Here is a 14320-nt window from a genome sequence, read left to right as displayed (position 1 = left end):
TTAACGATGGCTTTCATAACTTGACTCTCATCAGAACATCAGCTCCCAAACACGTACAACCCCTCCATATTCAACACAGTCATGGAATATGAGCTTTGTGATAAAGCGAGACTGTACAGGTTTAAATTAAGCCACCACCAAATCACAGAAGGCCAACTTTGTTATTTTTCATAACCCTGAAATCTAAGAATGCAGTTACAGACAAGCTGCTCCTTGTTCAGTAAAAAGACAAATGGTGAGGTGGAAGGAGAAGGGTCAGTGCCAACAAGCATTATCAGCTGCTTATTTTTACCTTCAATTTACAAATGAATTAATATTACCAAGCAATTAACCGTGACACATCAACCCAAGGTCTAAAGAATGAAACTGAAGTAGTTCAGTAGACATGCTAAAGTAGTCAATTTTAGTAAGCACTAATAAAATAAATACTAAATTCCAGTCACATAATGTTTTTTTGTATAGGTGGGCTGTTAAACCTGCAGAACTTCAATGCAATCACCCAGTCTGCACACACTCCATTTTCCTTTCTGTTTTTTAACTGGTGGCAAATCAGTCATTGCACTGTAGCTTTAGTTACAGTGGAGAAAAAGACACCATACAAGCTTTGGGAGCACTTCTGTTTCCATTAAAGAACCTCTGCTATCCAACTCAAGGCTCAGCACCTTATCGTGGAGGAAAAGCTTATAGTACTGAAGACTTGCATCTGTGTGCAAAAAGGATTTCAACCAACCATTCTTTCAGTATCAAAGTTCATTCACCATCATGCAAACACTGTTTCAAACAATACAAATCAACACTGAACAGTAAAAATATAGAAGGTTTTAAATACTTTTGCATCTGGTTTGCTGACATCATCCAGAGTCCCAAGTTCTTCAGGTCCTAGAGAGAACAGTGCCTCTGTCATTGTAAAGAGAAAAAGACATGTTAAGGAAAAAAGGTAATGCCCTCTCTTTGAAGATTTATTTTGTTACTATTGCCAAATTTCATCATAACATCATGCAACATCTCAATATCATTTATCATTACACCTAGTTCAAGCTAAAAACATGTCAATGTGGAGATGTTTAGATAGCAAAACACTGATTTCTTCCCTGAACTGTAATAGTTGCATTCCAAAACAAAAGGCATGTTATGTAAAGCAACAGCCTTATTTCCACAAGCAGTAAATGCCTAAGGTACAAAGCATAGTACAGATCTACATTGTATGGAAATGACAATACTAATTTTAGAGACTTAAAACTGGTTATCTGTAAGGATTCTCTTGAATTCAACTGAAATGAACTGTTTATGCTTCTGGTGTTTCTTTAATAAGAAATCAGAAATGTAAGTCACTACAAGGCTTTGAGCACAGTACCTCTGAATTCTGGAGTGAACAGCAGAGTCTGCAGAAGGGAATTGAGGTAGCAGGTCCCACCTTGATTTTTGATACCACTGAGATTGGTGAAATCCCTGGGAGCTGGAAGCTCAGAATCTCTGGCCTTGGATTTCTTCCCTTTTCCATAATGATTGTTTGATATAAAGGAAAAATCCTCTTCAAATAAGTCCCCAAACATCGTGAAAACAAAACAGTCCTTTAAAAAAATAAATAAATAATCTATTTACTATGAAAAAAACGCAATCAAATCCATCCTCCTCAAACGCTCGAAGGTCCTCTGGCCCAACTGTAGAACTTGCTTTGAGCTCTTTAAAAAGTCTTATTCTCTTCATTCTAAAAACAAACATCAGCTCCATAAAGAAACACACGTTAACATAACAAAAAAAAGCAAATTAAAACCATTTGTCTCAGCATGCTTTTAACTAGAATCAACTTTGCCACATTTCAATCTTGAATCAGCACAAATACGCATGCCAAAATAAACAGGTCATTCTAAACACTTATTAACTAGTTTTCAAGGTACTTGCAGGAAATTTCTGTAAGGTCCCCAAAATTTGTGAATATGCCTGCACTGTGTCTCTCAATAAAACCACAAACACATAAAATCTGTCTCTAGCTAGTTCAGATGGAAACAGTGCAATTCATAGGCAGAAATACAACAATGCTTTAGCAATATATTTTCTTTGCCTCCAAATGTTGAGCAAGCCAGAAACTCAGTGACAAAAGAAAAAGAACACCTTCTATTTGCTGTTTTGTTTTTTTTCCCCTCCAGTCTTTTTGGTAGCTCTATGACAAGATCCCACACTTAAATCCCTTTTGTTTTCTACTTGCCACTCCCTAGTTTCACTTGCCATGCTGCAATATTTGTTTTAGAAATGAATAATCCATGAATTACACTGAAGCACTGAATAATCATTCCCTATCTACCTTCACGTCCAATTTGACGGTTCTTTATCACACTAATCCAAAAGCCCCCGTGATGGATGCTTTGGAGGCATTCAGGGCCAGGCTGGATGTGGCACTGGGCCACACCATTACATTATTTTAGTCCTTTTGCCTATTTTTAATGCAAACAAATATGCTCTGAGAAGCTGACTATGAAACAGTATTGAAACCTTTACTCTAATTTCTTTTATAAGACTTTTTATCTCTTTATACAACACGTACCCATTTTAAAATTCCAGAAGTAAAATCATGCAGTTGGAGTAATGAACACATACAGGGAATAAACCTTCTTTCCAATGTCTTTTTCTACTATGAATGCAACTTTAAAACCTTGACCTCACCTCCCGTGCTTCAAGACATGATTGATAAGTCCAGCACCCTCCAAAAGCTCTCAGCCTATTTTACAGTAGGTGTGTCATATTTATAATTGAATTAGACAAATATGATGATTCATATTGTTCTCATGTGAACACATTCTTTGATCCTAATAAGTTTGCTCACAATAAAAGTACACACACACTTGGGAAGCTGACCGAGCACCCCTCACCACTGCAGAGTGAAGGTAAGTGGGACAGTGCCAAACCCTCTCTCACTCCTTGCTTCAGGACCCTCAGAACATTACTGTGTCTTATTCTCAGCTGGGAAGGAATTGTTTTCTTTAAAATGCCCAGGGCTATGCTGTGTTTTGGTTCCAGGAGTAAAACAACATTGGTAACAAACCGATGCTTACAGCTGCTCTTAAGCAATGCTGAAGAGAGCCAAGGCCATTTGCAGCAAAGGGCCTGAGGAGCTGGGAGGGAATAGAGTTAGCACAGATAACTTAAACTAACCAAAGTGATGTTCCATACCACATGGCGTCAAGTAAATGGAGTTCCGAAGGAGGAGGGAGCTCATTTCTCTCTCTTTTCTCTACCTCAGTAAATAATTTTATCTCAGCCTACAAGTTCTACTTTGTTTCCAACCCCCCTTCCCCCCATTCCCCCTTCGCATCGGGAAGCAGGGAAATGAGAGGAAGGCTGTGCGGTGCTGAGCCACCTGCTGGCTTAAACCACAACATACTGCCAGCACCTTCCTTCCCTTAAAAGTCATAAAATACAGATTAGAAACATAAAAATCACAGCATTGCTCCGGCTGGAAAAGACCTTACAGCCCATTTAGTTCCATCTAAGTGGCGTTTGGGGCTGGTTGCCAACAAAAATGGTTGCCCAGACCCCATCCAACCTGGCCTTATGGCACCCACAGCTTCACCAGGCAGAGGGTGCCAGTTCCTCACCACCCAATCAGTAAACAATTCCTTCCTAATATGTAATCCAGACCTCCCCTCTTTCAGTTTAAAGCCAATCCCCCTTGCCCTGCCCCTACCAGACAATGCGAAGTCGGTCCCCTTCCTGCTCCTAAGCTCCCTTCAAACACTGGAAGGCTACAACGAGGTCTCCCAAGCGAGACCAGATTCCCCAGGCTGAGCAACCCCAGAGCCCACAGCCTGTATTCATTACAAAAATCATTTTCATCTCTTTTAGAATAGCTCTGTTTCAAAACCCGCTCAAAGCGCCTCGAGAGAGCAGGAAGCCCTCAAGGTCCTGGCCCAAAGCTGGGACACCCTGAGAACGCAGCCCCCAACCCCCTGCGGGCCCCCACCCCATCACCTCCGCTATCAGGCTCCCCACCTCGGCTCAGCCGCCTCTTCCCCTCGCGGGCCGCACCCCCACCCGGCTCCGGCTCCACCCCTCCAGGTAGCTGCGGCAGCTCTCCACTCTCCGCTCGGCCTTGCCTTGGTTCCTGCCAGCCAAGAGGCCCGATCCACGCCGCTTAGAACAAGCAGACAGCCCCAAACCGTCGCCTTTTTATCGCCGCCGCCATTTTTGTTTCGGCGCGGCGCACAGCGCGCTGAGGGCCGGCCCCGCCGAGCCTCATGGGGGATGGAGTCCGCTGCCGCCGCGCCGCTAATGCGGGATGCAGCAGTTCTGTGCTTTTATTGTGGGTTTAGGTTGGAAGGGACCTTAAAGATTGTCCAGTTCTAACTCCAGTTCCAAGCGCTCTGCTCTGGGCAGGGGTGCCCCCCCACCGGCTCAGGTAGCCTCCACAGTGGGGCACCCACAGCAGCCTGTACTAGTGCATTACTGCCCCTGAGTAAACAAGTCCTTCCAGACATCTAACCTAAACTTCTCTCTTAGCTTAAAGCACTTCCCTCTTGTCCTGTCAGGACTGGAGTCAAAACTGCCCCAATGAATGCATCTTCAGATGAAAGAGTTCCTCCATCATGCCCCAGCTATGCCCTTTCCCACTCAAGCATGAAGTTCCCAGCTGTCTCCTTGTGTGGATAAATCAATTTCAGAGGCAACCAACTGTTATCCTGCATTGCCCTGAGCCCAGAAAAAATTAAACCATAAACAAACCCTTACCAGATAATCAATAAGTGAGACCCTGGCAAACCAGCAGGCACATGTAAGCTCCCTTTAAAGTACTGATTAACTTCCCTTGCCCTCAGTTGACTCTGCACCCTTTACCTTTTGGGATTTTTCAATCATCATGATGCAGCTGAGAGTCAACAGTGGAAGCCAAAGCTGAATATAAGCTGCCCTCTGCATTTCAGCTAACAGTCATGTCTGATAGCTGGGCCCACATGTGAGTCTCTCTAGTGTCCAAGCCATAGAAGGTGTATAACTTTACACATATTAAGTATACCACGTTACATCTGATTCTACTTGATATCTGTATTGGTGAAGAGTTTCCAGCTGCATAACAGAAGTTTCATGGCCATATTCTAGACTGTGAGAAAGCTGCATCGCTCCTTGGAAGGAAGATGCTGGACTTCAAATTCACAGATCTGTGCTTCAGATGCCAAACTATCTTCTCCAAATGTCCCTTCTTAGTGTTAGATTGTAGGCTGTAGGGATAATCCCTTCCTGGTAGCCCAAAAGACTTTGTTGATCTCACTTTAGCCCTTCACATAACATCCTACTGTTCTGTTTTCAGAGAAATTCAATGAACATCTGTGTATCCAACCACAATCTGATGTGTTGAGGCTCTTTTCATTTGTTATTGTATTGTGTGAATTCTTTTCACTGATCTTGCCTTCCTGTACACTGACCAGGACACAACAGTAATCAAAAGCAATGTTTTAAGAAAATTAATTGGGAACTCCAATGAGTCAGCACAGTGAAGGGTCACAGTATTTGGCTTTACAAGTAAATAAACAAAAAAGCAACAACAGTACTCACTGATAACTGAGCACAGATCTGAGGAGTAAAACATTAACTAGAATATAACCAGAAAGCAGCATCGCTCAGCAAATGCATCCATTCACATCCTATAAAAGCATATTCAAGCTACAGCCCGCAGTAGGAGACACTTTCACAGTTGGTCTTTTGCCCACAGGAAAATGACATTGCGGCTTTGCTCTCTACTTGCTGCCTGGATTTTTATCCTCCTCATTCCTGGCCTGTCTGAAGGAGGGAAACTCCTGGTGGTGCCCATGGTTGGAAGCCACTGGCTAAGCATGAAGGAAGTAGCTCACAAGCTTGCTGAGAGGGGACATGAAGTGGTGGTGCTTAAACCAGAAGTGAGCTGGCATACAGGAGACAAACACGAACACGCATACACTGTGAAAACATACCCAGTATCTACCAAGTTAGAAGAACTGGATGACACCTTTAGAGTGTATCTTGCAACTCACCTAAAGAGTAAGCCTTTCCCAGAAAATGTTATAGCACTCTACAAAATCTTCACAAGCCTTTTTGAAACCTTCTATTGTCAGTGCAAGGAACTGTTCAGCAGCACAGAAACACTGCAATACTTGAATCAAAGCGGCTTTGATGCTGTCCTCACAGACCCCTTTTTTATGTGTGGAGCAACAGTTGCTAATTACCTTTCACTTCCATTTGTGTTCTTCATGAGAGGATTACCTTGCAATCTGCACTTCGAAGCAGCACAGTGTCCAAGCCCTCTGTCATATGTCCCAAGAACATTTTCATTCAACTCAGACCACATGACATTTTTCCAGAGAGTGGAAAATACTCTGATTGCACTCCTGGAGCTCTTTTACTGTAATGCCATCTATCAAGATGCAATCAAGTTTTCCTCTGAAGTTCTTCAAAGAGATGTGTCCCTCACAGACCTCCTGAACTCTGCTTCTGTTTCACTAATGAGGTTTGACTTTGTGTTTGAGTATCCCAGACCGGTGTTGCCCAATATGGTCTTCATTGGAGGTATGAACTGTGCTGAGAAGAAACCACTGCCTAAGGTATGTTCTTTTCCAATTACACATTTTCCAAAGTAATGTAATTTCATGGCTTATAAACGATTAGTGTTCTTGGTAATCTTTTTCTTCCTAAAATACTTTAGTAGATCTGATTGCTGGCATTTGTTTTTACCATCGTCTGGAATGGAGGCCAATGCCTGTTGTTTGAATTAATGTTTTCAGAGAAATCCAACAAGGTTTGACTTCATCTGCTGTATTCTTTCCTCAGTGAATACATGTTATTCTTCTGTCCCATGCAGGTGTAGCTTCATCTTCGTGGAGTGTAACAAGTATTTCTTTCATCTGAATGAAAAAATGCATTCCATTAACTTTAGAAGAAATTGTAATTAATTTCCGTTGTTTCTGTTTTCCTAGCTGGCTAATCATTTCTTGTATGTGTTTCTTGACATTGATTTTTACCAGAATAGTTCTGCAGGAGTTTTAATGACAGCCTGTCTAGTTAAAGCAATTAGTAACATCAGACATTTCTTACTAATCATGAAGGAGGATTTATTTCCCCTGATATTTTCTCCTCACTTCTGAAATGTGGTCTCACATTATCATTACATATTTGCACCACAGTTTCTTTGGGTCAGATTATTTTTCTTTCTTCACTTTAACACTTTCATGGGTTTATTCAGTTTCCAGTGAATTTCAGCAAATCAGATAGAAAATAAGCTGAATGCAGACATTGTGTTTGACTGAAGAGAGTGATAATTTACCAGTTTAGATTTTAGATGCACTATGGCATGCTCTTGCAGATTACATGACAGAATTGTTTTATAACCTTTTACACCTATTAATATCCTGAACTTGATGGTCAGACTAGGTGATCTTGGAGGTCTTTTCCAGCACTGGTAATTCTGTGACACTATGATCTGCCAACAGTTTGTAGATTGCTGCTTTCCAAAGGAGTGTAGCTACTCTCCCTGTATTTTATACCCAGTGCCTCCTATCATCAAAATGATGTTTGTCTCTGAGTGGAAATCGTGTTTTCTTCACATTTAAAAAACTTGTGTATTCCTCCCATCTTCACTCTGGTGATATTTTCTAAGGAAGATGGTAGTGTTTGTCCTGTTTTGCTTGGAACAACTCCCTGCAGCAAAGCAACAATGCCTTAGAGGGTAAACATGCAAATAAGTGGTGTGTATCCATACACAGATGTAAGCTCTATGTCAATCACTGCTGTTGAGAAGTATAATCATGTGATAAGAATAGATAGTTGTCTTAAACCCAGTAGCCCTCTGCCCTATAGATAAGAGAAAGGAAGTCTGGGATGACTCAGTTCCAGGACAAATTTCTGTAGGAAAACACCTGAAAGGATACGTAATATACAAAGTCACATGGTTTGGTTCAGGAGCTCCCTGGGTCACTCCTACTGGAGCCTAGGAGGCTATTCTGTACATGCTTTCTTACATACTGCTTTCTTACAGCATTACCTGGTGTCCAGTGTCAGTGTAACCTGTAACCAGCTGCCATGAGGTTTCCCCTCATTTCCCCTTCTATGAGCTCTAGAAAGAAAGCTCAGCTGCTCTTTATACATCTTGCCCTGATGACCAGTCAATCAGGTGTTGGAGCAGCTTTTTTTTCTGTTTGTTAAGCCTGGAGAGTAGTAGTGTTGGCAGTTGGCTAAGAGTAATTATATGGCACTCTTTACAAATGGGGGGCATCATGACGTGTAATCCTATCAGTCATTAGGATTACTAGTGTTATTATTGTTACTGGCCATCCATGCTGTGGATGCCTTTCTGTCATGAGCTCCCAAGTGCCCTGGAGTATGTTGTCAGTAAATGTCCAAGTCCAGTTTCTTCTATTCAAGGAGCTCCATTAGCCTTCTGTTCTTGTGTTCAAGAGAGAAGTTTGTAGAAATCTAATTAGTACGTCAAGGACATCATTCTCTGTTAAGTATTGAAGCTTTCTGATGACTCAGCATACGTAAGACTAACTGTATTTGGCTTCACAAATTCTTAGGAAAAAAAAAAAATAGAAAAAAATTATTCACCCGTAGGTTAGCATGGCTGAGGGCAGTAAATCTTTAACTAGAAGATAATCATCACAAATCAACACAACTCAGCAGATAAATCCATCCCCCTCTTGCAAAACAATATTCAAGTTACAGCCTGGAGAAGGAGAAGGAGAAGTAGGAGGAGAAGGAGAAGGCAGTGCTTTCACGATCAGTATCTGCCCACAGAAAAATGACATTGCGGCTTTGCTCTCCACTTGCTGCCTGGATATTTATTCTCCTCATTCCTGGCCTGTCTGAAGGAGGGAAACTGCTGGTGGTGCCCATGGTTGGAAGCCACTGGCTAAGCATGAAGGAAGTAGTTCAGAAGCTCGCCGAGAGAGGACATGAAGTGGTGGTGCTTAAACCAGAAGTGAGCTGGCATATGGGAGAGAAACACAAACATGCATACACTGTGAAAACATACCCAGGATCTACCAAGTTAGAAGAACTGGATGATGCCTTTAAAGTGTATCTTGCAACTCACCTGAAGAATAAGCCTTTCCCACTGAATATTCTGGCCCTGTATAACATCTCAGTAGATGTTTTTAGCACCTTCTTTCTTCAGTGCAAAGAACTGTTTGACAGCACGGAAACACTGCAGTACTTGAATCAAAGCGGCTTCGATGCAATCCTCACAGACCCTGTTTTGATATGTGGAGCAACAGTTGCTAATTACCTTTCACTTCCATCTGTGTTCTTCATGAGAGGATTTCCTTGTAATCTACACTACGAAGCAACAGAGTGCCCAGGCCCTCTGTCATATGTGCCTAGACTATTTTCATTTAACTCAGACCACATGACATTTTTCCAGAGAGTGGAAAATACACTGATTGCACTCCTAGAGCAATTTTACTGTAATGGTTACTATAGAGCTGCGATACAGCTTTCCTCTGAAGTTCTTCAAAGAGATGTATCCCTCATAGACCTCCTGAACTCTGCTTCTATTTGGCTCTTGAGATATGACTTTGTGTTTGAGTATCCCAGACCAGTGATGCCCAATATGGTCTTCATTGGAGGTATAAACTGTGAACAGAAGAAACCGTTGCCTAAGGTATGTTTGTTTTCTCAAATTACACATTTTCCAAAACAATGTAATTTCATGACTTGTGGATGTTTAGTGGATTTGGTATTCTTGTTCTTTCCAAAATATTTTAATATATCTGGTTCTTGTCATTGTTTCTCCATGGTCTGAAATGGAGACAAGTATCAGTTATTTGAATTAATATTCTCAGAGAAATCCAACAAGGTTTGTCTTCATCTTCTGTATGCTGTCCTCAGTGAATGCACACTATTCCTCTGTCAGATGCAATTTTGCTTTCATCTTCATGGAGTTTGGCATGTATTACTTTCATCTGAATGATGAAATGCATTTCATTAATTCAAAAATCAATTTTTAATGAATTTCTGTTGTTTCTATTTTCAAAGCTGAATGATCAGCAGCCTGCCTGATCATTTCTTGTGTGTGTTTCTTGACATTGACTTCTGTAAGAATAGTTCTGCAGGGGTTTTAAACACAGTCTATCTAGTTAAAACAATTAGTAGCATCAGACATTTCTTACTAGTCATGGAGGAGGACACATATTTCTTTTCTGAGGCATTTCCCTCTCACTTCTGAAATGTGGCCATGTTATATCACAATTTGATTTCACTACTGTACCTATTAATTAATTGTTTTTACTTTCTTCATTTTTCTTCTCTGAGACTGTGATGATGGGGACCAAAGGCAAATACATGAGGAACACAGTAAAAATGTACACTACCTTATATGCTTGCTTTCCTCAGAGAGAGCACTACGGTGAAGGCCACTTACCTGACCTATTGCTTACTGAACTGAACCAAGAATTGGAGAATTCATTTTATATTCCAGATTGAGATGCAATATGAGATTTGGAAATTGTTTACATGGTTAATCAGTAATCTCAGCACTGTGCCCAGACCTCATGATAACTGCGAATTTAATGAAACAGTGCTTGTGAATGATTGACTTCTGGTGATATGCTGTTGAAACTGTCTTCATCAGCACTTTACTTGGGGATTTTCTTTGGGGTCTACAGACCTTGAAGACAGTATTAGCCTTACCTCTTCTTTACTTGCAGCATGGGTACTTCTTATGATGGTCTTTCATGATGGTGGGAAACTTTTTCCTCTGTCCAATGTGAAAACCATAGGTTTAGCATGAGTCCAGTAATGGCTTCGGCAAAACAGGTACAAACTACTTTCTGATAATCTACAAACCAGAATCAGGTATGTAGTTGATGCACAGGAAGTATGTCCAAGTCCTTTATGTGGGACAGATAAGCTTCTGTAATGCTCCATGGTCACAGCATTTCCAGATTCACTTTCTATTGCCTCCATTCAGTAGTACCAGGGTGATGCTTTCAAGCTGTAGAAATCTGTTTGGTAACAAGGAAATGACAGTATATCTCATTTACTGTGGCTTTGATGATCACTTGTGATGCTTCTGTGCAGAACCACTGTTGCTAACCATGCTTCATTCCCATTTATGCCCTCTCGGAGAGGATCTCCAAGAGATTTATGTGAATATGGTATCATTTTGTCAGTTTTACAAGTGCCGTTCTCCAGGCTGTTTAAGGCAGAAGAATCAATAGATTCATTGGGCTGTAGATACAAGAGGAGGCTGTTGGTACTTGGCTAGGCATCATCACTTTGTCCTTTAGCTTGTGAAGGTTTCTGTACTTACAAGAGAGTGTCCTAGTCACAGCCTTAGAACTGCTTGTAGGTGGCCTGACATAAACTTGCTTAGCTAAGAAGCAGTGTATCCTGCATTCATCCAGGTCAGCAAATAGGTCTCTTTGGTATTCCAACACTGATAAATTTCCAGTGTCTGCAGTCAACACCCACGACCTCACTGAGCTACCTTCCATGGTTTGGCCACCATAAACATGCATCAAACATGTCTGTGGGTGCCATTTTTTTTCCCACTCATAGTTAATTGAATATGCATATAAATTTTCACTGTGACCAGTAGTCATTCAATCACTCAGAATTTTACAACTGCGAAATAGCTGTCACCACTGTAATCATGGAGCATGTCACTCTGGAAATGAACTCACGTAGACTTTGAACTCACCACTTTATAATCTAGAATCATGTTAGCAGAACTGTGTTATCTGGAGCACCATGGCGAAATTTGGTTTCACAGTATAGCTTTATATCTGGGAGGATGAAAGGTTAGAAGGAGGTTTAACATACATTTTACAGAGGGAAATGGTTTTCAGTTGGTAATTCTTTCAAAGATGCAGGAAAAAAAAAGACCTGAACTGTGCCAAGTAGTGGTTTTGGTTATTTAAAAAATAACACTGGTCTTTCAACACTAATTTCTCATAGTTATGTGTACAGTAAGATATACTTCAGTGATCAATCTAAGTTTGGTTAGAAAATACTTAATATTCCAAGCAGTGTTACTGGCCATCCATGCTGTGGATGCATTTCTACCATGGGCTCCCAAGTGCCCTGTAGTGTGTTGTCTGTAAATGTCCAAGCCCAGTTTCTTCTAACCCAAGGAGCTCCATTAGCTGCACAAACCACATGGCAGTCTCCATGCAGGTACCCACCCTGCTTGTCAACATCTGAGACAACCTGCTGTCTATCTACATTACTTCTGGGTATTGAATGAACAGCAGGAACAGGAAAACTCTGTGAAAAGTGCGTAAATTTGAGGCAGATGTTTTGAGAGTGATGGGAGAGGAACCCTGACACAGAATAAAGTATCACACAGGTCTGTGACAGAATTTTCCACTCTGGGACAGACTTTACATGGACAAGATTCCTGCATTGCAAACCATTTGTACTCTTATAAAACGTCTAGGAGTTTTTTTCATCAGAATTGCCTTCATTTGCCCTGACCAAGAGGTGGGAGAAAACACATCAGTGTTTAAGAGAAGTCTAGAAATCCAACTAGGATGTCGAGGAAATCATTCTCCTTTACGCACTGAAGCTTTCTAATGAGTCAGCATAGGTAAAGGTCACTACACTTGGCTTTAAATATATTTTAAAAAAGCAACAGCATGATTCACTGGTTGGCGTGCAGTGATGAAGGCAGTAAATCATTTACTAGAAGATAAGCACAATTGGACACACCTTAGGAGAGCAATTCATCTACTTCCTGCAAAAGCATATTAAAGCTACAGCCTGGAGAACGAAAAGGAGAAGGAGAAAGAGGAGGAGGAGGAGACACTTTCACAGTCGGTCCGCTGCCCACAGGAAAATGACACTGCGGCTTTGCTCTCTACTTGCTGCCTGGATTTTTATCCTCCTCATTCCTGGCCTGTCTGAAGGAGGGAAACTGCTGGTGGTGCCCATGGTTGGAAGCCACTGGCTAAGCATGAAGGAAGTAGTTCAGAAGCTCGCCGAGAGAGGACATGAAGTGGTGGTGCTTAAACCAGAAGTAAGCTGGCATATGGGAGAGAAACACAAACATGCATACACTGTGAAAACATACCCAGTGTCCACCAAGGAAGAAGAACTGGATGACGCCTTTAAACAGTTCCTTGGTACTTACCTGAGGCATCTGCCTTTCCCAGAGAATATTATAGCACCCTACAAGAACACTGTGCATCTTTTCAACACCTTCTACCTTGAGTGCAGGGAACTGTTCAACAGCATGGAAACACTGAAGTACTTGAATCAAAGCGGCTTCGATGCAGTCCTCACGGACCCCTTTTTTATGTGTGGAGCAACAGTTGCTAATTACCTTTCACTTCCATCTGTGTTCTTCATGAGAGGATTTCCTTGCAATCTGCACTTTGAAGCAGCACAGTGCCCAAGCCCTCTGTCGTATGTCCCGAGAGGAACTACAATGAACTCAGACCACATGACATTTTTCCAGAGAGTGGAAAATACACTGATTGCACTCGTGGAGCGCTATCACTGTAATGCCATGTATCAAGATGCAATCAGGTTTTCCTCTGAAGTTCTTCAAAGAGATGTATCTCTCATAGACCTCCTGAACTCTGCTTCTATTTGGCTCTTGAGATATGACTTTGCGTTTGAGTATCCCAGACCGGTGATGCCCAATATGGTCTTCATTGGAGGTATGAACTGTGCTCAGAAGGAACCACTGTCTAAGGTACGTTCTTTTTCTCAAGTTACACATTTTCCAAAGCAATGTAATTTTGTGGCTTATGAGCATTTAGTGGTCTTGATATTCTTTTTCTTTCCAAAACATTTCAATAGACTGAGATTTGTCACTGTTTTTCCATGGTCTGAAAAGGAGGCCGATGCCTGTGGTTTGAATTAATATTCTCAGAGAAATCCAACAAGGTTTGTCTTCATCTGCCATATGCTCTCCTCTCTATATTACTCTTTTGTGAGATGCAGGTGTACTTCCATCTTCATGGTCTGCAGCAAGTATTATTTTCATCAGACATGTGAAATGCATTTCATTAATTCAAAAAGTAATTTTTAATTGCTTTGTGTTTTCTCTGTTTTCTTAGCAGAAGGTTTCCTAACTGCCTAATCATTTCTTGTGTGTGTGTGTTTCTTGACATTGACTTTTATCAGAATAGTTCTGCAGAAGGCATTCTGTGTAGTTAAAAACAAGCTGTGACCTCAGATATTTCTTCTAGTCATGGATGAGGATGCGTATTTCCTTCCTATATAGTTTCTTCCTCTCTTCTGAAATGTGCCCACACTGTTTCATAACATGCACCACATTTCATTACATGCACCATTACTGCAACACAGTTCCTTTGAGCTGAATTTCTCTTCTTTCCTCATTTTTATTTTTAGTGGG

At 41.3% G+C, this 14320-nt stretch overlaps 3 protein-coding genes and 1 pseudogene across 6 annotated transcripts in view; 3 read left to right on the top strand and 1 right to left on the bottom strand.

The window, feature by feature from the left end:
• Positions 1–4216, bottom strand: part of USP40 (ubiquitin specific peptidase 40) — a 28185-nt gene extending 23969 nt beyond the window's left edge. For all 3 annotated transcript variants that reach the window (XR_014948425.1, XM_085553624.1, XM_015867705.2), the window contains exons 1-3: positions 3988–4216; positions 1355–1571; positions 830–897 (exon numbers count right to left, since the gene is read on the bottom strand). Coding sequence is in view for 1 of the 3 variants with exons in the window: in XM_015867705.2 (XP_015723191.2) it covers positions 830–897; positions 1355–1553 (267 nt within the window). In the remaining 2 variants the exon portion in view is untranslated. The remainder of the gene's footprint in view (positions 1–829; positions 898–1354; positions 1572–3987) is intronic.
• A 1482-nt stretch (positions 4217–5698) lies between these two features.
• Positions 5699–14320, top strand: part of LOC107316373 (UDP-glucuronosyltransferase 1A1-like) — a 54961-nt gene continuing 46339 nt past the window's right edge. The window contains exon 1 of the mRNA XM_015867725.3: positions 5699–6563. Within this exon, the coding sequence (XP_015723211.2) occupies positions 5703–6563 (861 nt within the window). The 5' untranslated portion in view covers positions 5699–5702. The remainder of the gene's footprint in view (positions 6564–14320) is intronic.
• LOC146760157 (UDP-glucuronosyltransferase 1A9 pseudogene) lies at positions 8655–10437 on the top strand (annotated as a pseudogene). Its single transcript, XR_014948143.1, has 2 exons — positions 8655–9616; positions 10348–10437. The product of XR_014948143.1 is annotated as a UDP-glucuronosyltransferase 1A9 pseudogene (transcript).
• LOC146760156 (UDP-glucuronosyltransferase 1A1-like) lies at positions 11326–13959 on the top strand. Its single transcript, XM_085552898.1, has 2 exons — positions 11326–13654; positions 13906–13959. The coding sequence occupies exons 1-2, from the start codon at positions 12794–12796 to the stop codon at positions 13957–13959; spliced, it is 915 nt and encodes a 304-aa protein (XP_085409024.1). The 5' UTR covers positions 11326–12793.

The sequence above is a fragment of the Coturnix japonica genome, chromosome 7 (assembly GCF_054131305.1).
Source record: "Coturnix japonica strain WE chromosome 7, WE-NBRP24, whole genome shotgun sequence".
Taxonomy (NCBI): domain Eukaryota; kingdom Metazoa; phylum Chordata; class Aves; order Galliformes; family Phasianidae; genus Coturnix; species Coturnix japonica.
This window is presented reverse-complemented; position numbering and strand designations above follow the sequence as displayed.